Source organism: Lytechinus pictus, chromosome 11 (assembly GCF_037042905.1).
Source record: "Lytechinus pictus isolate F3 Inbred chromosome 11, Lp3.0, whole genome shotgun sequence".
Classification (NCBI taxonomy): Eukaryota; Metazoa; Echinodermata; class Echinoidea; order Temnopleuroida; family Toxopneustidae; genus Lytechinus; species Lytechinus pictus.
Window position 1 is genome coordinate 14,893,373 of NC_087255.1, and position 27,212 is coordinate 14,920,584.

Consider the following 27,212-nt stretch of genomic DNA (forward strand, 5'->3'; position numbering starts at 1 on the left):
TGGAGCGTTGTGGCCCAGTGGATAAGTCTTCTGACTTTGAAACAGAGGGTTGTGGGTTTGAATCCCAGCCATGGTGTAATTTCCTTCAGCAAGAAATTTATCCACATTGTGTTGCACTCAACCCAGGTGAGGTGAATGGGTACCCGGCAGGATTAATTCCTTGAATGCATGAGCGCTGAAAGGCAGCTCGAGCTAAAGCCGGGGTAATAATAATAATAACAACGCGCCTCGGAATAGAATATTTCTAGAAAGATGGCGCTATATAAATGCCTATTATTATTATTATTATTAAATTCTGTTTTCTTTTGCCAGGTCTTCCCTATCCTTCATGCAGGGGAATGATCAACTGGTTGCAGTATCCGAGCCAGAAATCTCCATGGATGAAACCTTTGCCAATCCAAGGTACTCTCTTCATATCACTGGAACCAGACCAGCTGCAACCTTCCCTCTGGTAAGAATCTGCTTCTTTATAGCCTCCTTACTGTTTATTTTTTTGTACCTTTCATGCAGAAGCAATGACACTACACATTTATTTCTTATTGAACCTTCACATTTTGATAAATTTTTTACTATCGTATAATTAAAAAAATAAGTAAATCACCCCCCCCCCCAAGTACCAAAGAAGTCTTTAAACAGTTATCTAAAGAATTGTTGATTTGTCTCTTGAGGAAGGTTCACAGTGACAAAATTCTCAAATAATGATTTACTGTTACCAATGGGGCAGATTGTGCTACCATTGGTATTTCAACTTTCCAGTCATGACAGTTTGGTAGTATGACAGAAATATAGTGTTGAACTATTGTTGTTTAATTTCATCATTGTCAGGATCATATATCAGGAGCACATGATAAAAAAACAAAAAAGCAAATTGAACATTAATTGGTTCATGGTGGCTCAAATTATGGGAACTTGGGGTGTTTCACAAAGATCCAAGTGTGGTATAGAGTCGTTCTTTAATTTCATTTGCATGCAGAACATGTATATGAACATGTATGCTTTAGAGAGCGGTGTTGGCTCAGTCGGTAACGCGTCTGCCCGTCGAACCAAAGATCGTGGGTTCGAGTCCACCCCGGGCGGATGGCTGAAGCCAGTGCGTTGTGTGTAAACGTCTCTCCCATGTTTCATAGATGCAGGCTATGTTACAATGGAAAACACTCCGTCCCTCGGATAGGACGTTAAATGCAGGCCCCGTGTAGAGGAGAGTCACCACCTTTGCACGTTAAGAACCAAATGCACTATTCGTATAAGAGTAGGGGGAAACCCCGGTGTAGTGGTCCACCTGCATTCCCCCAATCAGTTATATCGGGAGGAGAGACCTGCGGGTCATAGTGATTCAGTTCGCTTTTCGCCTCCCAGGCACAGGTGACGCCAAAACAAAATAATATATAGTGCATCGCCTCATCGGTCAGATCAATCACACAGGATGCACACTACCGCGTATCCATCAGTCAGATTACTTGTATGTGCTAAACATCATGTGCGCATTGGCATATAAGCATGACTCTCAGTCAAACTTTAAGTCTTTGTGAATTAAACACCCCCCTAGGACTATTACTGGCTGAGATAAAGAATCTCAACGATATTTGCATTACCACCATTCATATACTGCAACATGTTTCACAAATCAGTTCTTTTCCTTCTCTGTTTTGATAGCCCGGGGCACTATTCCACACCTGGGGAATGGAGATCACATTAGACAAGCTTGAGGATAGCCTTGTTTCTTACGATCTTGAGGTTGGATTCAGGACAAAGCAGGTAGAAATCTTCATCGTATTTTAGCCTGGAGCTTTAGATGTAATTATGATAACATTTCGCTTTTATGTAGCGCCTGATGCATCGGAGTGATGTCTCTAGAAATGTTTTACAGATAGATATCTGTATTTTATTTGATTCTTTTTCCTCTTTTGACATTTCTTAATGAATTTGAATTTGAATCGATTGATAAACTTTACTCGCTCGACATGACAATTTTGTTTAATAATATATATTCAGTGATAACATAAAAATAATCACAGCAGTGTGTCATTTATAATGATAGGGCAGTCCATATTAGTTCAACTCTTTTCTTTGTTGTGTATGTCACAGAGTGTCAGGAACGGTGAGGTTGTGAAAGTTGACGAGGTCCGTCTTCTAGTTGGCGCTGAAGGTAGTGAGAGCATTGGGGTGTACAGCATGGATTTGCACTATCACCGTGCCAATTCAACACTTCTTATCGATGCAAACACTCCATTCCATGGCAGCACATATTTCATAGGTATGAACAACATGTGGGAATGTGTTTTAGATTTGCCATTTGGTCTAATCCCACTTTGTCTAGTTCCACATGGTCTGAATGCATTTCAACAGTAAAACAATTTGTACAATAACCATTTGGTCTAATGAATATTTACCTGATCTTGTATCAGTTTGTCTAATTTCCAGTTAGTGGGATATGTCTGTTCAGTATTCAGTGCTACTGTTAGAAGATAAAAAAACCCCTCTAGTCGAAACAAAAATGAAAGATTAATATTAGAGGCCCGAGAACGGTTTTAAAAGTGGGGGGAGGGGAGTGGGGCTGACCATGCAAAAAATAAGAAGCAGATGGTAATGCTTTTGAACATGGTTTTGGAAAAAACGCCCCCCTCCCCCTCGCTGGGTTCGCAGCCCCTGTATATCAAAATACTATAGTCAAGTAATTGCACGGACATCTTGATTCTTCAATGTCTTCCTTCCAGGATCACTCCGCAATGAACAGACCAACAAGAGACTTCACCTGCAAGCAACTTCAGATGCTACCGGAGCTGTTCAGACCTACGTCTTGGACGCTGGTATGGACACCATCCCACTGTCCAATGGTATCAAGTTCATCCCAGTCTTCTCCTTGACGATCCCAGACCTTGTGAGCTACAACCTGGAGGGATACATCAGCAGCACTGAAGAGGACAAGGTGGTGGATCTCAGCCTGGTCGATGGATCAGAACAAAGACTTATTTCCCTGAGAGGTAAATCACAATTTTTTTATATATTAAGCACATATTTGTTATTTTTTAGAGTTCATGAGAAGTGGATTGTGATTTTCCAATCTCAGAACTCTGGAAAGAACTAAAAATCTAGCGCTTGTCGCTGTTGATGTATGATGTAGTTCTGATCGATGGACAACATTCGATGTAGTTTTTAGTCGGAGAACAATTATCATTATGTTATATTGATGTTGGATATCATCCCTTTCGAGGAATTCCTAGTTAAGCTCATCAGTAACCTGTGTGTCTTTGCTTTTCTTCAAGAGCATTGTTTTTTTTTATTTGCAAAGGGCATTTTTGAGAGGTCCATATTTTAGTATCAAGTGTATGCTCTGTATTAAATGTTTTTTCTCAGTGTACCAATATTTGTTCAGGCACTTGTGAAAGATCTTTGCATTCATCATTCAGATATGATTGTTTCATCTGTGGGCAAATCATGTACATACATGTTGCAATTCATTGTTGCTTACTCAGTTACTATTTGACCCTTACCTTTGATCTTTGATTTTTCTTTAGGTGACCTCATCAAGAACGACACCATGCGCCTCCTGTCCGTGTCTGGTAACGTTGGCGCATTCTCTGGCTCCCTCCAGGGGGGCTACAAGTCGGAAACCACACCCTCATCTCTCATGATCACTCCCATCTTCAGCCTCACCAGTGCTTTCCCTGTTGTCTCTTTGAGACTCGGTGGAGGTCCTCTGGTCCTCTCGGACAACGGTGTGACCATGGGTGAACTCTACCTCACCTCAGCCAACTCAAGACTGATCAAGATATCCAGTGAGTATGATTTAGGATAGTAACTATCCTTCTTTTATTAGCTTATTTGGTCTGTAGGGCTGGTGACGCCACATTTGCTACTGCGACAGTATCTCCGGTCGTAATTTTTTCAAAGGGCATAGGGTTAGAGTTAGGATTATAAAAGGGGTTTTTGTTTCAGAATAATGTCAAGATAAGGATTATGGTTTATTTCGTTGTGGACGTTTGATTTTATGTTTGGCTTAACATGCAGATTTTTCATTGGAGTAATTGTCTCCAGAGCAATCGTCGCTGGACCAAATGTCAGGGAACCGTAGGGCCAGTTGCAGAAAGAGTTGTTATCAGACGCAACCTGAAAAAAAATCAAATGCATCGTGATTTTGCGCTGATCAGACGTGCGTATTTAGGACTTGCGCTCAATTTCTTGAGTCACGTTTCAACGCGACTCTATCTGCAACGGGACCCTGATGTGCTAATGACGTGGCATGATGTCCGTCGTCTAGCGTCTATTGTCCGCTGTCTTTGCACAATTTCATGATGCTTCTTCTTTGTCATTTCGTATCCAATTTCAATTCTGTTTGCTTTGATATCATAGCTCTGGGTTGGGGAGTCAAATTTTCTACATAGAATTTTTAAACTCCTTGAATACATGTATGGTAATTTCAAAATTTGCATGAAGTGTTTTTGTTTATTAATTATTACTGTAATAATTATTTTTGTTTACCTTTTTTTGTATTACCTCCTGTAACTAACTTTTAAAGATTTGCAATTCATTCAAGTTGATAACAACTTAATCTTCTACTTAAACAGAAAAAAAATGATATCAAGTATGTAGATACTTAGTAGGATCCTTGTTGGACTTCTTCGGCTTGTGACATAGAAATATGAAAGCCAAGATTTTTGTTTGACCTTTCAAATTCAGACCTACACCTCGAGAAAAGTGAGAGGAGGTTTGGTGTCCAGGGTATGATCAAAGAGATCATTCCTTTCGGCATTGAGTTTGAGATGACCAACGACGAGCAGAGACAGTACTCTGTGGATCTGACCGTCAACTCCATGGGCTCATACAACATTCAGGGTACACTCTTCAACAAGTCAGCGGATTCCATCTACAGGATTGAGGTCGTGACGGCAGTCAACGGCAATGAGTTCTTCAATGTAACAAGTGAGTGTGAAATAATTATCACATCAATTAAGAGTCTGACCTATTGTTAGTTGAATAAAGCTAGTTTTATAGATAGTTGGTTTCTCATCATACCTTATTAGCGCCAGGACCTGGCAGAGAAACTTGTACTTCCCTCTGTTGAATGCAAACCATTAGAAGAAGAAACTGTTCGAAATTCATAATTCAATATCCACTATTGTACTTACATTGGCTGTTGTATATCTTGTTGTATGTTGTGGCTATTCGTTGATTGGTGATTTTGTTTAAGTTGCATCTGAGGCAGAATACTTTCTCATTAACAAAGATTTCATGACTCTATCAAAGCATAGTCTAATGATGTGTAGGTCATGTCAGATGACTTTCCCTTTATTAAGGATGAAGTAATTTTAAAGTAAATTCATTTTCAACTTCAGGGGGCGATAGAAAAATGTATGTCATACTGAAACTGATATTGAAATATTCTTAACAGGGTTTGGTGATTTGGTGGTTTTTTTTTTACCGGATTGCTATTTTTTACCTGAAAGCATGAATGCTTGTAAGCAAGCAACAAGGGGACTGTAGACGTAAGGTCCTCTCTGAGGGACTTGGTTATGCCTCATCAAAGGGCACTAGTGCATCAAGTGGGAATCGAACCTGGGTCACCGGAATCTGAAACCCCGGCTCTACCGACTGAGCTAACACACCTCCTTTTAAACCTGTTTGCCACTTAAGTCTGCAATACCCATAGACTTTGCACAGGGGCCATGTGGTTCAAGTAGGCAGCAGGATAAGCATGAAGCATACTTTTCCCCATGACAGGTGAATTCAAGAACCAAGTTAACACTCATCAGTACCTGGACACCATCATCAAGTTCAGAGGCAATCAGATCTTCAGGACCAAGAACGGTCTTCAGGTCCAGCCCATGAATTCCGGGAACAGGTTCACCCCGATCTTCCTCTTGGAAACAAACGAGCTTGGAAGTCTCTCTCTGGGAGGATCAGTCAATGTATTAGTAGGAAGTGGAATCTTGATCAACAACCTGAGGCTGGTCGGTACTGAGGATATTGTAACTCTCAGTGGTATGTATTGCTAATATGTTAAGCCCTATATGCCCAAGATTTATCTGGCTAGTGTCCATGGGCAGTGGGTGATATGGTACTGAAATTAAATTGTGTTCAATGGGTTAAAGAGTAACCTAACTTTGGTGGTGAAATGATTTGTGTGAAAGGGTAAAACATGAGAAGAACAGAAAGGTAAGGTAGCTAGCAATGGCAAATCAAAATGAAAATCAGTATTAGGGGGTAAAATGAGAAAAACAAAATAACGAGTCAGTAACCCAATCTTTATATCTGCAATAAAGAGGGCAGTATTCATTTTAATCATTTAAAAAGTCCAGTGTCAAAATTTTGAGAATTTTTTTATTTTATTTTAGGCATTTCATGTAAATGCCCCCAAATGTTTCTCCCTATCCAAATCCCAGAATTTAGCGCAAAATGAATGGGCGCACACAGAAATTGGTACCACTTTTTCCCTTCAATCCAGAAATGACAAGCTGCAGTTGGTCTCAGAAATCTTTATGTTGCCCTAAATGTTATGAGATTCTTGGCTCATTTCTCAGAATATAAGAAACACTATCAGCTGAAACCTTTGTGGAAGATCAAAGAAATTTGTATTTAATCTTTAGTAGGTGCTCAAGACATAGAAGAAGAATTTCCATTTATGGACAATAAATGAATACTTATACATGTACTTATATTGTCCCCTGTCTTTACAATTAACAATTCTTTGTTTCATCTGCATTCAGGCTCTGCTTCCCTGGATCGTGAAATAAGGACCATCGACTGGACATTGAATGTTGGTGGTGCTTACGTCATCGGGGGTGTATCAGGGTCTGCCTCCCACCGTGATAACACTCTGACCTTCCAGACATCTATGACATCAGATGGATCAAGCCAACCTGACTACAGCCTCAACATTGAACTTCAGAACTCCACCAAAGAGGTTTGTAATTCCATTGAAACTCATTTGACCCAAGATTGTTCAATCTAATGGGGTCTTGCGAGAAAATATTTGCAATCAATAGCTAATTACTGTTGCAAATTTACGATTGATAGATCCATTTAAACTTAAGCAAATCAGTTAAATTTGTTCTAAAAAGCAGACCTGTCCAACAATTGAGCGCATATTTGCAATCAATTTTAATACTTATGATTGATTTTTGGAGCCTACGTTTACTTGGAATTGATTAAAAGTTTGTTACAAACTCACCATAAGACTGGTTCCATGACAGTTCCTCCGCCAACAATTGCTCCGATTAAAAATCTGCAATGTTAAGCCAAACATACATGTAAAACCTAATCTTCAGAACTAAATAAACCCTTATCCTTATCTTTACATTATTCTGAATCAAAAACTCTTATTACAATCAACTCTAGCCCTATGCCTTCTGAGAAATTAAGACGGGAGCAATTGTCGCAGGAGCTAATGTCGTGTCACCCTACATACATCCATGGCTTTGTTTGGTTTTGGTTGTTATATTTTTCTTGGTCATCTTTCCATCACTTCTAGTGTTTCCTTATTATTGAAATAGAATTTGAATGACAACTTTCATTGATTTAGATTGACTGAGAAGCACAGTCCCAATTGTAGCTGTCGCATTACTTTCTTTGATAAAATGTTCTTTCCTGAATTGCTACCCAGGGTCCTCTAGCATAAAGATTTGCAATCAATCGCTAAATAGCATTGGCCAATCAAAATCATTGTTGTATACGCAATTAGTTCAAAATGTTGACAAGTAACCAATCAAAATATGTTCCTTCATATTTGCAATCCATCGTAAACCTTTATGTTACGGGGGCCCAGGTATGCTACTGTGAAGGCCAACAAGGTTTATTTCAGACTATGAAGTTCATAGAACTGAGGTTTCAACAATGTAATTTGCACATGTTGATATAATATAATAATAATATAATAAGCGATTTACAGATAATATTTGTTACCCTGGTCATCGGATCCTGGCATGCAATGTAAGCACCTTCTCCCCTCCCTTGGGAACATTCCAACAAGAGTTCCAAGACTCATTTGCTAGGGACACTACATAGGCTTTTGCATCCTACTGGGTTTAGCGTCTCCCGACTCTCTAGATTTGAATAGTAAAACTGTACATGTTATCACTGTTTCTTGATCAGGGTGAGATCTTTGCCTGGGACGGCAAGATTGAGCTGGACATGCCCCACCATCCCGAGCTGAGCTTCCGTATGGACACCGAATACGCCTTATCTGATGGCCGATCCAGTGGAAACGTCTTCAGGCTCTGCTACGATGGAATTGACTGTACTTCTACTGATAAGAGGGTACGAACAATGAAACCTCTCGTTTCTTGTAATCTCTGTCATTCTTTGATGTTTAACTGTGAACTGTTTAGATTTTAGGGTCACAAGGTTCAAGGCCGAAGGTAACCAGAATTTTTGTACCTGAAAAATACATTTTATTGTGAGAACTGAATTCTCATTCATTTTGAAGGATCACTCATGTATTCATATGGGAGTGGTGTTGACTTTGAGGAGATTTGGGGATCACTGGGTCAAAGGTCAAACACTTGAAAAAAAATGTCATTCAAAAAGTTACTGTTTCTCACATTAACTTCTCATAATGGCTTCAATAAAAACAGATCAAATTTGAAGTTGACTTGGAGTAATGATCTGATTAGGATAATGGGAATCATAAAACTGTATGAAAATTCAATTGATTAATTGATAATATATTTCAGATCTTACAATTATGGAGGCATGAATTTTCACGTACATGTAGCATAGTTGAGAATCCATGTAATTTTGATAATGTTTAGTAAGCTAGATGTAATTCCATATAAAGAAGTTGTAGAATAGAAAAGTGATGCATGCACAATGTGAATGCCATTAAGAAGAAATTCATGATACTAATACATGTATTTAGCATATCATAAAGTTATATTTCTTTCTGGTTAGTGACTAATGGTTTGATGAAAAACTCTCCTTTGCACACTATCATGCGACTTTAACGTCAGATGAAGAACAAAAAAAATGTTATCATATTCCTGCTCTCATCCGTGTTTTTGTTCCCCATTCGTCACCCCTCCACCACTCCAGATCACTTTGAGCCATGACCTGACCTTTAATCATGTAAGGAACGTTTCATACAGTCATGACATGGAAGTGTCTTACACTCATCCTGCTGTTGGTGTTGACTTGTCGATGGAATGGACCACCGGGTGTGTTGTAGGTGCCTCCTCCGGCATGGAGCTGACCCTGAGGGATCATGAAGAGGATCTATTCACCACCACCATGAGGTACACCGCAGAAGGACCATCCACCAACGGCTCCGTAGCGATCCTCCTCACGGCTCCAGGCTACTTTGATTACGAGTCTACAGACATTTTCCATTTCAGCAACCCCATGGACATCCTTTGGTTATCGAAGTACAGATCTGGCGAGCAGGTCATGAGCTTCCTCGTGCGCTTCAATATGACTGCTGAATCTGAAACGGTCTTCGGGATGACCACTGTTTTGGAATATACAGACATCAGGAACAATGCTTATACTCTGGAATATATCTTTGACAAAAATAACGACAACAAGTTGGACTCGATGACTATCAAGAAGAATTCTGAGTTGAAACTGTGGAAGTTTGAGGAAGACACAATGGAGAAATCAGAAACCCGAATCTTCACTCGTTACATCCGTGCTATAAGGACCACGTTCCAACCTGTCCAGGACATACGCTACTACCAAGCGGTGACTATCGATCGTCAAACTGGCAATGCCAATGCAGATCTGCAGCTTCGGTTCCTCCCTGGCCAGAAACCGATCTCCCTCATCGCCGATTTTACAAACAGAAGCACGGAAGCAAAGGAGGACGGCCAGATTATCGCCACTCTGACCCTCCCGAAGACTGCCATCACTGTTCTCACTGAAGGAAAGCTTGAGAAGGGTGTCCCATCTGGCAATATGAGCATTAAAATACAACCTCTTATGAGATCAGCTGAAACCTACGCTGTTGAGTTGGCCATGAAGAACAGGAGCTCCTCATCAAGCCAGGCATACGACACCGCCTTGACCTTCAGGTCTCCTGCAAATGTAGGGTATGGTCTCAAACACACTGTTGAGTACATGTTTTCTGAAGATCAACCGCCATTTATGACAACTTCTTTCACTGGCATGTGGGGTGGTAAGTCCTAGTAGTAGTATTCATGATGATGATGATGATGATGATAATGATGATGGTGATGATGATGACGAATGTAATAGTGATAATATTGGTGATGATGATGATGATCATGAGAATGATGGTAATGGTGGGGATAATGATGATATTCGCAATAGTGACAATCATTAATTGTTGTGATTATAATAATGATGATAATACTATTGATAATAATAATTATTTCAATAATGATAATAATTATAGCTTATAGCTTTACATTGATTTATTTTTTTACATTAAAATCATTTGCCAGATGCTCTATTGCTATCATACCAGATGCATTTATGCTGAAGTATGGAAAATTGTGATTCTAGTTGTTGTATAATATATTTAATTTTTGCATGGTGTTTCATTCTTTGCAGAGGAGGAGATTGTTTTCGATGGAGCAGTATATGTCCACGACCCCTTGAATGAGGGCATTGCATGTGATCTAAGCCTTACAACTCCAGTTCACGTGTACAGCCTTGGAACTAGGTTTAATATGGAGTCCCGCAACATCACCCTCGCCAAAGACTCTGTCATCATCTGGTCATCCAACTACACCCAAAACTTCCTGGAGAGCGATGCCGGCTTCAGCTACAGCCTTCGGGTTCTCGAGAGCGTGATGTCCTATGGCTCTGTGCTGACCCTGACCCTGAGTAATATCAGCAATTCCTACGAGCTCAACCTCCAAATACAGGAGAATGATCGGGAGAACCTCTACACCAACTGGGAGCTTGACCTTTTCCCTGGCCAGAAGCGCTTTGACCTGGCCACAGAGACCAGGTCAGATTTCTTGCCAGGTTACAACACCAGGACCTCTCTCAATTTTGAGGAAACTGAGCTGGCTGCTACTCTCTTCTACTCACATAATGTGGACAACAGGGACGTGGTAGGTCCTTTTACTGACTATTTGTTTCATATTACTTGACTTTGTAGTAAACATTCAGCATGGCATTGCTTCACAAAAATCTAATTACTTGTTTTGAAAACACAGTTCAACATATTATTCAGTTTATTTTGTCATGATGAAAGATGCCAAGATGAAAGATGAAAGTATTCTCTTATCTAATATCCTGTCACAAGAGGTTGGATGAGAGAAAATTACACATTTTTGCTGTACATGTATGATGATCAGTGCCACCCAAATATTAGTGGCATGTGCATGAACAACGCTTCTAGAATCTGGAAGTTTAGAAGAATTCTCTTAATCTAGATTTCTAAGACAAGACAAGTATTGAAAAAAATAAAACGAAGCAATGCAATTAGTTTGACTCTCTCTCTCTGTCTCTTTCTTTCTTTGCTAGTTCTCCTTGACATTCACCAACGGTGCATCAGACGATCCCGTCTCCCGTACCACCAAGATTGTCATCAGACAGCCCACCAATCCCAGCATCAACCTGCATCAGGTGGTCCTTGTCGATTCCTGCTCCATGAACGAGCAAGGAGTCGCCCATAACACCACTCTGATGTGGGGTAGCCTGCTCCCTACCCAGACCGTTGCCTTGCGTTTCATCGGCAGAAGAAACCAGGGTGGAGCTGGGGCCACCCTCATGCTTCGAAATGAGGGCCGCATCTTGGGCTTCGGAAGAGTGTACACCCTGAACGTTGATAAGACCAAAACGGAATCTCAGGAAAGCTGCAATGTAAGTGTCATACACTAACTCTGGTAGTACACCACATCTGGGGCCCGTAACACAAAGCTTAGCAATGATCGTAGAACATTTTTGTACGATTGATTCCATGGACTACAGTGTACAATCAATCGTGAAAATCAAGCGTAGGATCAATCGCTAACCTTTGTGTTACGGGACCCAGATGTTGGGAACTTATTTCTGGCCACAATTTGAATCATTTCATATGTGTGCTCATGCAGTTCCAAGAGACTGCAAATGAATTTAACAGTGATACAACTATCGGAAATACTCTGAAAATTTGTTTTGCCCAATTGATCATGGGCCCAGCAGCCACTGTTGATCAGCGCCAGATCGACATAGCTCTATCCCTTGAATCGTTGAGTGCCAAACAGCAGCAACTCCTATAATTTAATATCTTTTGGTCTCATGCGGCAGGGGTTTGAACTCTCGACCTCTTGGTTGTGAGGTGGACGCTCTACCTAATTGAACTAGGTGTAATATAATGACAATCTCATTCAAATATTTTCAAATTACCAGATTACTCCAAATTTACCAATCCTGATCTTGACCTTTTCCATTGAAATAACATTTAAGAAACAAGCTTCGGACTGACTGAGATGTACTGTACATTAAATTGCTGTTGGGTTTCTTCAAAAAGTAAAGTTCCCTCCTGTAGCTCTTGCTTAATTCATGCGTTTCAGAATAAATGCACCAGCAGTGATCATAATCATGATAGGCTTGGGGGTCGACCACTTCTTCCTTAGACATAGAAGATATTGCAGGCACCAAGTTGCAAATTAAAGAAATACAGTATATCCGAACGATGACTTCCAAGCCAAGGGAAATATAAGGAGTAACCAGTGGTGCTACATGTAGCAATGATTTCCCAGGAAAACTGTAGTGTTTAATTGAATATTGTAATCACTTTCTAAGAGAACCACTCCAATTAAGGCATGGTATTGTACTGTTGTCTACCAATCCATACGAGGAGGGTCTGAATATGGGCAAAATTTGTGGCTGGTATTATGAAATGCATGTATCGGGTGTGGCTTGAGGATCCTAATCAGTTGTTACCAATTTTTCTGCTTCAGACCACTTTCACCGGGGAGAATGGAAACATCGTCTCTGTTCTATCTGTGCTGTCCAATAATAGCCTTGGCATCACCAAGGATTATGGTTACAGTATCACTACGACCATACTAGACAGACATGTAAGTAAAACTGGTTTTTATAATTGTAATATTTCACTTTTAAATGATGGCTGAATGCATGAGACAATGTCTGTAAGCCATTTTATATTTAGTTGTATTGCCCTGATAATTTGATTGTTGATTGCATGCACGCAATGTATACACTTTGTCCACTCCTTGGGTAGTATTCATGTAAGAGTGTCAGCTCTCAAGTGCTAGGCCGAACGCATTGGCCCTCATACCCTTCCAGGTAACCATTTCACACCTGGGTGGGGAGCGTCAAAATGGAAATTAATGTAGCTTTTGAAGTATACTATCATGTTTTATCAATATAATTGTAATTAAAGTGTCATGTTAATTTCTTGACTTGTAAGTATCCATTGCAATATACATGAAGGTAAATATTGTAAATGTAGCTTTTTCTGTAATGTAGAATCTGAATTAATCAAAATTGAATCAAATCAAATGATATTGATTTTTATGCATATGCCTGTATGGTTGTTATTATTCATTGCATTATTGATTGAATTGATTGAAAATCACATTTATTTCCTTCAAACAGATACAAAATAATGTTTGACATAGTAACGAATACAGTATATATTTTGACACAATTGAAGGAGGCGAAAACCCGGAAAGCAGAGCTTGAGTTGGGGTCGCCAGATACAAATAAATAACAAGTTACGTACTGTAATGACATCATATGTAATTGCATATAAATAAAAAAGTTAAGAGTAGAAAAAGAAACACAGATGGAGAAGAGAGAGAAGAAATGTAGGCATTAGAAGATAAGTTCATTTGAATATCAGAGTAAACTGGTCGCAATTACGTAACATTGTATAAACATGTATAAAGAGCTTGAGTGACATTTGTCTAGCAGAGCAACAGGTAAGGCATGTGCATTAATGGAAGGTAGTTCAAGCATGGCAACATGTCAATGATCTCTGTCAGTGCGAGCATTTAAATAAAGTTTCATTTTATAAGAGAAAGATTGCAAAGAACGAGAGTTTTGTAGGTGGGCTGGTAAACTATTCCAAAATTTTGGCCCAGAGTAGCGAATATCGTATTGAAATCTTAGGGTTCTATGTTTTGGTAAATTATACATATATAGTGAGGTAAATATTGTAATTGTATTTATTTCTGTAATGTAGAATATAAATGAATAAATATAAAAACCGAATCGAATAGAATCAAATAAAATCAAATCATAATAATTTTTATTCATATGCCTGTATCATTGTTATCATTCATTGCATTATGAATATAGGTACATGTAAATGTAAAAATATGTATTTATTTCATGTAGACTCTGAAAGAATTAAAATCAAATCAAAATCAAATCAAATCAAATCGGTTAAGATTGTTTTGCTTTTGCGTTTCATGAACATTCCTTTGATCTCTTCAGCCAATCACTGTAGCGACCAGCCTGATTCAGAACAGCGGAAACACAGTCGTGGACGCCGACCTGACCATCACCTATAGCATTGAGAAGAACCAAAAATTGACCGCTGGCATTGAGGTCACTCGTGTGCTGAATGGTCACTCCATTCACCTGAACCTTCAGCATTTGGTCAACACCGTTGATGTCGACATCATTGGGTGAGTGCACAAATATCTGGCTCCAGTTTCATAAAACTTGTAAACAATAACCAATTGGCTATCTGCCCGTGAGATGTCGTTTGTTGGTAGCTATTGACAGATTATGTAATTTTGTTACGACAAGCCTTATGATCTCATGCTATCTCTCTGTCTGTCTCTGCCTCATGCGATGTTTAAAACTATAAACAGAACTGACTGCTTTAACTCTTAACTTGGGTCATTTTAAAAATAAAGTGGATTTTTTCAAAAAGTCAAGGTGCGTACATGTAATTCTGCTTGTGGTCAGTCCAGTCACATAACTTTTCTTAAGGTACCTTAAGTTGTCAGTGAGAGCAAGGAGTTTCTTTAACGGACAATCATCAAAACAGTCATGCAAAATCATTCATTCTGTGATGTTTGAATTTCTCCAGAACGTATTCGAATACTTCTGAGCAATTTGAGGTCTCGCTCGAGAACAGCGTTCTTCTTGGTGATGAACGACATATGCCTGAACTTTCATTCACCCTCAACAGAGCCACAAAGGAGGTGTCCTTCATGGTATGTATGTTTGTTTTATATTGCTTGTTGAGATTATGATGATGTTTGAAGGTTTGCATGGTGGCATGGACAATCATGGAAGTGGTGTATGGTACACCATGTGGTGAGTCCTAGATGGACTGTTAAAGAAAAGTGGATAGAGGTACATATAGAAGTGAAATGGATAGGCAAGATGGAGGAAGTTTAGAAAGTACATGTAGAATATCTTTCAGAAATGAGTGTTAGTCCTTGAAAGGACTGTGAACTAGGCTTAAGTAGTTTGAGAGATGGGAGGCTCGAGTAGTTGGATACACGTAGCTAGAGTTGGTGACCAGTGTCGTCTTGTCATGTTCTCGTAATTATGTTCTCTGTTTGTGAATGTTTTGGAACCTTTTGATTTCCCCGAACTCGCAGTACACTGGCAGCAGACGCTATGGATTCTGGGGCCACTTTATCAACAGGACCACCGAGGCAGGCCGGGCGTATCAGATCAATTGCCGCAACACGTACGACAGGCGTGTGGTGCCTTACGCCATGATGTTCAGTGAACCACGAAGACTGGTGGGCATGACAGTCCAGTACAACCCAGGTATGTACCCCTACTAGAGATAATTGATGGGCTCATGAGGGTTACACCTAAAAAAATGATTTTCTGGTATGCAGGGGACTAGTGATCATTAGAGGTGTTGTGGCTCAGTGGATAAGTCTCCGGACTTTGCACCACAAGGTCCGGGGTTCAAATCCCATGGCAGCACTTGCGTCCTTTGGCAAGGCGTTTATCTACATTTCACACTCTTCACCCAGGTGTTAGTAAATGGGTACCCGGTGGGAAGGAATTCCTTGAATGCTCGAGCACCCGATCAGGGTAGCTGTACTAAAGCTGGGGCAATAGTATGCAGCGCTTAGAAACATTTGTATTAAGCGCTATATAGATGTTGCATATTATTATTAAGTCTCGCTATCGGCAATATCCAGATGTAGATCATGCCGTTAACCTGTGTGACCCAGTAGTTTTGGTAGCTTTAAGGAAGAATAGTATCAAGCATGAGGGGTGACACAAGTAGCAGGCTTTTGGATTCCTCCTCGAAATGTAAGAATAGATTGAGAAGGCAGTGGGGGAAGCGGATGGGACTGATCTGGCTACCATAAGAGTAGGCAGGAAGTCGTTTGGTCACACATCGCTGAATAAGAAATAGAATTTCTAGTTCAGTGCACAAAGTGAATGGCAAATTTATGCAGTGGGTCACACTGTACATCCCGGAACTTATGGTTATTGCCGATAGCGAGAATTACTCTTGTTCTTGTTTGTTTTCCCTATTAGGACCAGTACAGTGCTATTGTCACTGCTCTTACAGTTATTGTCATTGTTGCTTCCGATACTTATTCAATTAATGCAATTTTCCATGATGTGATTCTTAATTGTGAGTGGGCCATGACTTTTGATATTATTTAAGTAATGTTAACATATTTTTTTTTATTTAGTTGTTATTTAATTTAGTTTTTGTTACTTTTATTATGACTAAAATCATTTTCAAATTAATTTCATTTAGACAATGCTGATGACATCTGGGAGTTCCTGGCAGGTTACCAGAACGACACGGCCGTCTTTGCTTCTTTGGACACCGTCCACTCTGGCCAGACAATCCAGAACGGTTCTCTCGTCTTCAGCTTAGATGGCAGCATGCCAAAGGTTCTTACAACCCAAATCAAGTGGGAGCCGGCATGGCCACAAGACCTCAAGGTATCTAGCCTCACCATCTAATGATAAAGGGTCATGTATATGATCATTGTGGTGATTCGGGGGGGGGGGGGGGGGGACAGGTGGGATTAGCTCCCCTTGGTAATTTTGATTTTGAATTCTGTACTGCAGTCAATGACACAGAATCGCGTCTCGTCCTACCTGCTCATAATAATTAATAGTTCCAGAGATTAATGCATGTGTATTCGATCAAACCTGTCTATTAAAGGGGACGTTCAACCCGACGAAAAAGTTTGTTGTAACAATAAAAGAAAAATAATATGAGATATTGGTGAAGGTTTGAGGAAAATCCATCAAAGATTAAGAAACTTATTAGCATTTTAAGTTTTGGATTTGTGACGCCATAACGAGCAGCTGGCCCATATGTTATGTAATATAAAATGCAGAAATTTCTATTTTTAAGTGGTTCTTGATGACTTACTTTTTTTTTTCCTTTCTTGGGAGTGGGTGTGTAATTATTTTTCTTTTGATATACTGATGTTACAAATTTTCTGAGAAAATGACATTTTGTTGATTTTTTACCATATGATATGTATGAAAGCTGCTTGCATATGACGATACAAATCAAATTATTGAAATTCTAATAACTTCATTATTCTTTGATGGATTTTTCTCCAACCGTTAGCAATATTTTTATTATATTTTCTGATATTTTTACACTATTTCTTTTGTCAGGGTGAACTTCCCCTTTAAGACCACCTAAGGGAAACAGAAAAAGAGCTCACTTAAGACAGTTGGCTTTTATAGACAGGTTCTTTAACACATATTTCTTTCAAATGGGAGACAAATTCAGTGACCACTAAAGGAAGGTTTTAACTAAAGACAGGTTTGCAAAGACAGGCTTGAATGTATGTTAAATAAATAGCTATAGTTAATGGCATATATTATGATGCTCTTCACATTCACAATGAGATTCTTGAAATTCTGACAAATGTTTTTAACAAAGGATTTAAAACCTTTATTCTCATTTGTGGAAATGGTTTAAGTTACACTAAGTGTAAAGTCCAGGAAAGGACTAAAAGATAGAAGTGAAAGGGATAGGCGAGAAGGTGGAGGTTAGAAAGTAGATCTACTGTTGTCCTTAAACGGACTGTAAACAAGAAGGAGTGGAAAGCTTGGGTAGTAGGCAAGATGAGAGGCTTGAGTAGAAGGCTGGCTTTAGTTGGAGATATGAGAGGAAAGGCAGGCTTGAGCCAACAGGTGGAGTTGTAGAGCAGAAGCAGATGGGAAGACTCAACATTTTCGGGCATGTTGACGGTCCATCTTCATTGCAATGACCGCCATTTTGCTGTCCTATCTCTTCACACAGGCTGCCGTTCAGGACATCATCAACAAGACAATCGCGCTGCAGGCCGAGAAGCATGCATCCATCTGCGGCGGCTGGAAGAAACTGGCAAACAGATTGAACCAAACGGCAATGAACTTCATGGTATCCAACATAGACATCTACACTCGGATGCAGCTGCTGAAGACTAGCGTCGAAGCTGAATGGGAATTGACCACACTTCCAAGGATGGTACAAATTGGCAACCTCGTCGTAAGTATCTCACTTTTAAGTAAGAGGACTGTCTTTCGTGTCACTGATTTATTATGCACTCTATGAGTTGTATTTTATAATTTAACACAAACTCTTAAGATCATGTAGATCACTTATAAATCAATTTCTATACAATGACCTGAGATATTGCAACATTTATAGACAACACATTTTGTTCACTTGAACATATGAGTGAGATATGCCAGGTGATTTACTATAAAAACGGAAAAAGGAAAATGGTACATGTATTACTTCACTGTAAAACAAGCATCTGTCATAACATTTTTTTTCGTCTTTTTATTGATTAAAAAATTGATTTCTGAACGAGCTGTAGGTACAGACAATTGGTGAATCTATTGTTAGTTTGTTTCCCCTCTCTCACTATCCTACTATTTTTTTTTCTTCTATTTATATATACCTTTTGTACTTTTCTTTCTCCTGGTGTCGGATGCAGAAAGAGTTGAGTTTAAACACAACTCAATATCATATTCAAGTCCTAGGGGGTGTTTTGCCAGAAAATATTTGCAATCAATTGCAAATATTCTATTGTAATTTTATAATTGATAGATCAATTTTAACTGCAGCAAATCAGATTACACTGCTTGTTACAAGAAGCAGATTGACAATCAATCACAAATTTGCAATTAATTTCAAAACTGTGAATTGATTTAGGGACCAACAATTGACTCGCAATTGATCGCAAGTTCCTTGCAATGCTTCGTTGTATGCCTTCTTCTGATTGGTTGAAAATCAATATTTGTTTGATTTTTTAAAAATTGCGTTTGATTGCAACTTTTTCTGCAATAGGTCCCTCCCTGATGGTTCCATGACATTTGCTCCGGCGACAATTGCTCAGATGAAAAATCTGTGCGTCAAGCCAAACATAAAACTTAACCTCCAAAACTAAATAAACCCTAATCCTTATCATTACATTATTCTGAACCAAAGACTCTAGTACAATCCCAACTCTAACCCTATGCCATGTGAGCATGAAGACTGGAGCAAATGTTGCAGTAGCATACTGTATGTCGCATCAACGTAAACATCAGATGCTCATTTTTGTATATTTTATGCCTATTGCAGGGAAAATGGATGGCGTTCAACCAGACGTTTCACAACAACTTTGTAGGCCTCGACGAGAAGGCTAATGCCTACATTGCTTTGGCTATGGAATTTGCGAATGTGGACACATACTTTTCTACACGATTCAATGCGTTTTCAGAGGTAAATACTTGATTTCGTCTACATTTGTTGAATGAACCAACTTCGTGGAAATTAATTTTTGCATAATATTTACATGAAATTCACATGATTTATTTTTTTTCTCATTGAATAAAATAGTTTTTCAGTGTTTATCCTGTAGATTTTACCCATGTTTTAATTTAATTATGCATTCTCATTGGAAGGAAGAAAGCCATTCTGTTATATTCAATAGCAAGTGCAATGAAAATGGCTGTCAAATGACAATGACGATCTAGGAGATATCTTTGTCAAAAATTGGTGAACCGGAACGGGTATGTTGTCCAAAGTTTCGCAGCTCATGAAAAATTTGCAAATATGTTTTTTGTTAAGAGTCCAGGACAGGACTGCCGTTATGAGACTTCTTAGTAGTGTTTTCTCGTGAAGGGCATTTGACAAAATACAGTTTGTTTACATTTGATATATTAGGAAATGGGTAGTGAATATTTTTAATGAATACATAATTGGGAAATATGTTGTAGACTACATGTAGCTGCTAGTTGATCTCAAGTATTGTTGGGTTCAAAAAAGAAGATTTAGTCATACATGTATATGGCTTGCAAAGGAATTTAGACTTGAAATTACTCGCCCACAAAACCAAAATGTTTAACCAATCCCTTTCGGATGATCATTAATGTCAACCAAAGCTTGGAGACCTGTGTTAAGATGGATCTCCCAATGAAATTCAAGACAGCTTTGACTTATTCCTAAAATTCCTTCAAACCTTGTTTTTGAACAGGTACAGTAGTTACCATGGACTGGCTGTCGTTTTCAATGATTCAGGTCAATGTGGCTAATCTGTAGACTTTTCCTAAGATGGATTTCATAATGAAAAACTAGACAGCTTTGACTTACATTTCCTAAAACCTTGTTTTTTTTTTCCAAACAGGCAGTTACCATGGACTGGTTGTCTTTTGAAGAGTTATTTAGAGCCATTCAGGATGAGTTCAATGGGACGGCCATTGCTGCCCACTTGGCTGCCAGTGATGAGGCAAAGAATGCTTTCTTTGACGATCTATTCACCCAGTTTGAACAGGACATTGAGTCCATGGATCCAGACTTCACGCCACTCTCGGAACGCCTCTACACCATCGGTCAGAACCTCAATGCGGTCGGAGAACGCATCCGTGAAGAGTTCAACACAAGGATTGGTGAGTACAACCAAGTTGAGATACTTGTACATGTTTTATAGAAGAAGAATTAGGGGTTTTGGAAGATTCAGAGGATTTCAAAAAATTTGTGGGAACTTCAACATATAAGAAAGAAAATATCCAGGTTTTTTAAATGTGAAGCAAAATTTGGAAATAGGAGCTTGCAGTTAATAAATTGAAATAGAGAACAAAGATAAACAAAACCAAGCCAAGTTGAAATAAATTTGAGATAAACAGGAAAGTGGACTATAAAGGAAATTAAAAAACAATACAAGGTACTTGGGAACGCATGCTCCCGTGCAGTACTCATTGATAATTTAAATTACGCTTTGTTTTCTTTCTCCCCAGCTGCCTTGAGATCTGAAAAGAGAGCCATCAAGAATGTCATAGCAGCCATTGCTGAGGATGTCCAGAGTTTTAATGCCTCTCTCAGGACAGCTGCTTCAAATTGGGAGGTCGCTATCGAAAGAGAGCTTGAGCTATTCCGCAACATTGATTTTAGCCAAATTCTCACTGTTGTAACACAGTTCAATGGAACCATCCGAATGGTAAGCGTGATGAATTGCAGATGTAGGACAATCTTTACCCTGTTTTTATTAGGATGATTGTATTCCAGATGGTGGTTGCAGGAATGAAAGAATTGTGATGATCTTGTTGATTGTGATGGCGGAGATGATGATGATGATGATGATGATGATGACGATGATGTGTTTGGTGGTGGTGGTGGTGGTGGTGATGGTGATGGTGGTGGTGATGATGATGGTGATGGTGGTGATGATGATGGTGGTGATGATGATGATGATGGTGATGATGATGATGATGGTGATGATGATGATGATGTAGTTGTTGGTGTGGTGGTGGTGGTGGTGGTGATGATGATGATGATGATGGTGATGTTGTTGGTGCTGGTAGTGGTGATGATGATGATGGTGATGCAGATGATGATCTCCATCACCTCTCTGACGAGTCCAGTGAAAATGATGGAGGTATGATGATGATAGTGATAATGTTAATTATGCTGGTTAGAATACCAGACTTGCGCCAAGGTATTTTATTCTATATCATTTTAAATTAATGAAATACCTCATGAAGTCCCCAGGAAGGAAGCATCCATTAACTGTCATATTGCCTGTAGTTACAGTTCTTCTATCTGTCTTGTTTTTCAATGTAATTGACAGATGATGGACGAGGCAGCTGCTCAGGAGCTCTCCGCAATCACTGCTCAAACCTTCATGGCCCCATACGCCGAGCCCCTGGTACGTCGGCGCCGTCAAGCTCCTGCAGGTTCACCTGGAAACTTAAACCTTGATCAAATATCTGCTGCTCTTGCAAAGTTCAATGCCAAGTATACTATCCCTGATGTCCCTCAACAAGTCGATGTCCCTCAACCAGTCGTCGTCCTTCCAGCTCCAGCTGTTGAGGAGAACGAGGGTTGCAACTTCACTGTCCTCATCAACGTCCTGAAGAAGGTCTTCAACGGAACATACGAGCTGACCAAGTTGGATCTGATGAACGGCGAAATTGTTGTCAAGATATTTTTGAAGGTTGGTCTGGTATTCTTACCAGTGAATGGCTTATTGCTTCTGCTGAATCCTCCATTCTAATCGTAGAGATACATCAGTGTACTGTTTTCTTAGACCATTAATTACATGTATTATTCTCTGATCATACCTAATATTTACTGGATTATGTTAGGTAGATAATAATTTAATTTAACATGGTGATAACTGATTACTCTCCTTTAATTGTAGAGGTAATCCTGTATATATTGGTGTAGCATGTTGTAAGACCATTATTTATTGTTGTCTAATCATAGAAACTGTTCAGTGGATTAAGTTTGATAGATAATAGTATGGTGATAAATGATTTTCATTCCTCGCATCTTGCAGGACTTCAGCAACATCACTTCTTTCACCAACTTCACCCATCAGTACATGGACACGCGCATGCTGGACAGGTTCAACATGACGAAGCTGGAGAAGGTGATAGGCATGCTCCAGGAAGGTAGCCTCAGCGACTTCAAGGCCCGCTTCATGGAGCAGTTCACCGCCAACCGTACCTACTATGAGGAGATGATGCAGGAGATTCAGTCCAGGATGCTTCAGGGTGGTGTCCAGGATGCCTTGGAGACCCGCATCATTCCCTACCTGGGCCGCATCGGTGACCGCATCGTCGAGGGTGGCCGTCCCTTCTTTGGCCGCATCATGGACCTCCCCGACGAGGAGATGCGACGCTCCTTCCTGGAGGAGCTGACCAGCGAGATGGACTTTGCCACTCTGGAGAGGATGTACGGGAAGATGAAGCAAACCATGTGTGGAGTGCGTAATGCTGTGACTGCTGTAGCAATGAAGGCCAGGTTTGGTACCTGTCCCCATAGCTGGATGCCACCATACGGAGGTAAAATAATCTTTGGCCCGTATTCTGAAGTTGGGTTTAATTCAAACTCTGGTCTAAAATTGTGGTTTAAGTATGGATAGCCTCTTGTGATATAAATCTTTAACAGTAGAGATGTAATGTATCAGCTCATTAAACAATGGTCGACTCTAAAATCATTGTTAATTATCTTGGAAGTATGAATTTGATACTTTTCTTCACCACTAAATAATCAGAAAAAAGCACAGTTAACATCAGAAATCTCAATACATGAACTCAAATTTTGACATTTTTTAGACTTGACTGTAGATATGGTTGAGAATGGTTAAATGTTTCAGTTCTTCATCTAGGTTCATTTGCAACTTTCTAATCTCTACTCTTGGTTTCTAACTTAAAGAGAAAATAAATATTTGCTGTTGCTTTCCTACTGTTTGACACAGGTGGTCCTTAATGATAATCATAATGATAATGATGGTTTTATGAATATGTACACCTTTCCTTGTCCATCTCAGCTAATGCTCTTGTCATTGGAGCCCAACATTACATGACATTCGACAAACTCTTCTACGACTTCTCTGGAAAGTGTGGCTATATCCTGGCCAGGGATTTTGTCCATGAAAACGACTTCTCTGCCATCGTTGACTACGAACGCGACATGGAAATCCCGATCAGGAACATGATGTTCATGATCAACTCCACAACGTTCGAGATCAAGTCTGACGGCACGGTAAGGATGATTCCATGTCCCTTTCATGGTTGCGAATATTCATTTGTCCAATTCAATTAAATTCAATTCACTTCAATTTATTTACTTAGTATTTAGGCTATGATTTGTACATAGAAACTTTTCCTTCACTGGATTTTACATAAAAAATAAACATTAAGATGACTGCCTCTGACAGATCTTTCAGGCTCTATGTCATTAAGAAAAGTTTCTTGGTTTCTTAAGGTACATGTATGTTATCATAAGTTTAACACATGGCATAATGCTTTGTTCAGTTATCAAAATATATTATTATGTGCTCACAATTGATACTTGGACTCAGTAAAATATTCCTCCATCTGTCACCATCAAGCGATCATTTTCTCATGCTGTGCAATTCAGTTCCCTGTCTCACAAAGAGTTGCGATCGATCCGATCAACCACAACTATGGAAAGCCAGCAATGTCAACATCTAAAATGCATGTTTATTCAAAATATTTTCTAGATAAAGATGTATATTCATACATTAATCGTTTTCTTAAAAATTCAGTGTGCTTCTTATTGTTCATGAAGTACATTGTGCAAATTTCCTGTAGAAAAAAGTTTTGACTTAGATGGATTTCCGTTTAGTTAAGGGTTGATCGGATCTATCGTAACTCTTTGTAAGACGAGGCCCTGGATTTCACATTTCGATCAAGAATTTATTATCTCCACCTTTTCTCTCAAACTTGCTTAAAGGAGAATGAAACCCTTGAAACCAGCTGAATCCATATCAAAGAGAAAAATCAAAGAAACATATTGTTGAAAGTTTGAGGAAGATTGAATGAATAATAAGAAAGTTATGAGCATTTGAATATTGAGATCACTAATGCCATGTAGATCCTCCCATTGGCAATGCGACCAAGATCTGTGATGTCACACACGTACAACTCCCTCATTACTTTAGTACTTATTTCACTTATATTCTCATTTTTATAGAGTCTATCACAAGGTGAGGTGTTCTCTTTATGAGAGGACAAGTACAGAGGTTTTACAACATAATATAATTGATGAATCGTTTGTCATATGATTAGAATGAGCAAAAAGAGATGTTTTGGGGTATATTTTCAGTGTCCAAAAGGGGAGAGTTGTTCATCTGTGATATCATAGATCTTGGTCGCATTGCCAATGGGAGCATTAGTGATCTCGACATTCAAATGCTCATAACTCTTCTATTGCTAGTCCTATTTTACTCAAACTTTTGTTGATCTTATTCTTTGATTTTTCTGCTTTCACAAAAGCTAACTTGCTCCAAGAGTTTCATTCTTCTTTAAGGGTGGTCTTCGTCTATAACAGATCTCTTTTTCAATAGTGAAGTTCTTGTAAGGTACAGTGTACTTAAAGATAGGCTTCTCAACACATGCTGAAGTTCTGATGATAAAAGCAATAATAAATTATTTATTTCTTACTAATCTGAATGATTGGTGTAAGACATAGTTGATGTTGAATGATTTTTTGTCCTGAATTTCATGAGACAAAATTTTCATGTTTATTTCTGTCTCTGGATTTCAGCTATAATTGCTGTGATGTCAATGTCAGTATGACTGAATACAGCAAAATAATTTAGACATAGTATACAAATATACAATGACACTCGAGGATCTGGCTAAAACTATTCGCATCGAAGGAACATCATATAGTACTATTCTCCCGAAGGCCATCGGCCCGAGGGAGAATAGTACTATGTGATGTTCCTGAGTGCAAATAGTTTTAGCCAGTTCCGAGAATGGGTCATTGTATATTTGTTTTATATCCCTTCCACTCATATATATTCTTCATACGATATTCTTCGTTGAAACCCGACTTTTACAGCAAAACGATTTTTAATTAGTCGATGATGGAACGATCGTTGAGAAGTTGAGAAAACAATAAGCCTTGCCGTATTGATCGTCTGTTCAGCGAGCGCACCTGGTTAGTGCAGCTCGCCGAAAGTTTCCCGTGGCATGCAGTAGAGAGTACCGTTGGGCTGAGCAGCGCTCTGCTCGCATCGCGCCGCACAGCTCGCGAATCGAGTAGGGGGCGGGGTAAAAAAAAAATAAAAAATGGACTATGCGTGACGTCAGCAAGGAAAATGAACTATTTCATGGCAAACGTTTTTCGTAGTAAAACTATTTTTTTTCTCCTTGTGTACACTCTCAATACAACAATCTTAAGTAAGGGATATAATTCTCGCTGTAATAATACTAATCAATATGCAATAAAATGATTTATCAAACAGGTACGAGTGAACCGCCAGCCTCAGGAACTGCCGCTACAGCGGGATGGGACTGTCATCATCCGCATTGGAAACAGTATCTTCTTGAAGAACTCTGAGGGCATTTCGGTTGTATGCAAGCTTCCCCATGACATCTGTGTTCTGAAGCTGAGCGGCAGATACTTTGACAGAACCGCTGGTCTCCTGGGCAACTTCAACTTTGAACCTTACGATGACCTCAAGACCCCAAGTATGTATCGCTATCTTTGGATGCGTATTCTACTAGTTTTGTTGTCAAATAAAAGTAAATGGAATCTATTCACATTTGTATTAAGGTAGCTTTTCTTTTAGTATTGAAGTTTGTTTTTCTGATGCGACATCGTTGTTAAAGTTGGTAATTTTTTTTAGAATGTATACACATTGTCAGGATTATATATCTGTTTTGTTTATCACTGGGATTAATTGAATAATTGCAACTTACACATTAAAAAATGACGCAATGTTTTCTCTACCTTTAAGTATTTGTCCTTTATTGATCTTTTCTCCCACTTTATTTCTCTCATCTTTCTGTATAACTTTCTTTCTCTCTGTCTATCTCTTGTTTGATGTATATTTCTCCATCTCCACTTGTTCTATCTATCTATCTATCCAGCTATCTATCTATCTATCTATCCTATCTATCTATCTATTTTTATTTGTCTTTTTATTTTTTTTCTTGTAATTGTTCTTCCTCATTCGTCTTTCCCCTCCCTCCCTTCTTTCCTTCCTCTCAACAAACCCTCACTGTGTTTATACATGTATATCCCTCTTGTTATACATCTCGCTTATTACATCTCTCCATTTCTCTCCCTAAAGGCAATGAGCTCCAGACCAATATCACTGCTTTCACCGAATCCTGGAAGGTCGGCAAGAACTGCCTCCGTTCCGAGGCTGCTTCTCTGGACCGCAACCGGGTCCTCCCAACCATGGATCCCGTTGTGAACTTTGACCCCCTTCACCCTGACAACGAGGCCTGTGCCAGCATGTTCCTTGACAACTGTTCCCCTCTCGCTGCCTGCCATGGTGGGGTAAGTTTCCACGAAGAAAAGAAATGTTTACATTTCATTAAAATATCATTCTTAAGTGTCCATTCTTAAAGTCACTACTTATCCTTGT

The 27,212-nt window shown here is 39.3% G+C and overlaps 1 protein-coding gene across 1 annotated transcript in view; it reads left to right on the plus strand.

The window, feature by feature from the left end:
• Positions 1-27,212, plus strand: part of LOC129270861 (uncharacterized) — a 52,130-nt gene that overhangs the window by 17,307 nt on the left and 7,611 nt on the right. Inside the window, exons 18-43 of the mRNA XM_064106844.1 lie at positions 313-451; positions 1,654-1,755; positions 2,086-2,254; positions 2,715-2,981; positions 3,516-3,776; positions 4,678-4,920; positions 5,719-5,979; positions 6,705-6,901; positions 8,089-8,253; positions 9,028-10,105; positions 10,504-11,012; positions 11,428-11,766; positions 12,849-12,968; positions 14,353-14,546; positions 14,957-15,083; positions 15,477-15,651; positions 16,613-16,803; positions 18,131-18,358; positions 19,442-19,582; positions 20,487-20,748; positions 21,097-21,296; positions 21,927-22,292; positions 22,638-23,145; positions 23,634-23,848; positions 26,082-26,307; positions 26,913-27,124. Of these exons, the coding sequence (XP_063962914.1) occupies positions 313-451; positions 1,654-1,755; positions 2,086-2,254; positions 2,715-2,981; positions 3,516-3,776; positions 4,678-4,920; positions 5,719-5,979; positions 6,705-6,901; positions 8,089-8,253; positions 9,028-10,105; positions 10,504-11,012; positions 11,428-11,766; positions 12,849-12,968; positions 14,353-14,546; positions 14,957-15,083; positions 15,477-15,651; positions 16,613-16,803; positions 18,131-18,358; positions 19,442-19,582; positions 20,487-20,748; positions 21,097-21,296; positions 21,927-22,292; positions 22,638-23,145; positions 23,634-23,848; positions 26,082-26,307; positions 26,913-27,124 (6,895 nt within the window). The remainder of the gene's footprint in view (positions 1-312; positions 452-1,653; positions 1,756-2,085; positions 2,255-2,714; positions 2,982-3,515; positions 3,777-4,677; positions 4,921-5,718; positions 5,980-6,704; positions 6,902-8,088; positions 8,254-9,027; positions 10,106-10,503; positions 11,013-11,427; positions 11,767-12,848; positions 12,969-14,352; positions 14,547-14,956; positions 15,084-15,476; positions 15,652-16,612; positions 16,804-18,130; positions 18,359-19,441; positions 19,583-20,486; positions 20,749-21,096; positions 21,297-21,926; positions 22,293-22,637; positions 23,146-23,633; positions 23,849-26,081; positions 26,308-26,912; positions 27,125-27,212) is intronic.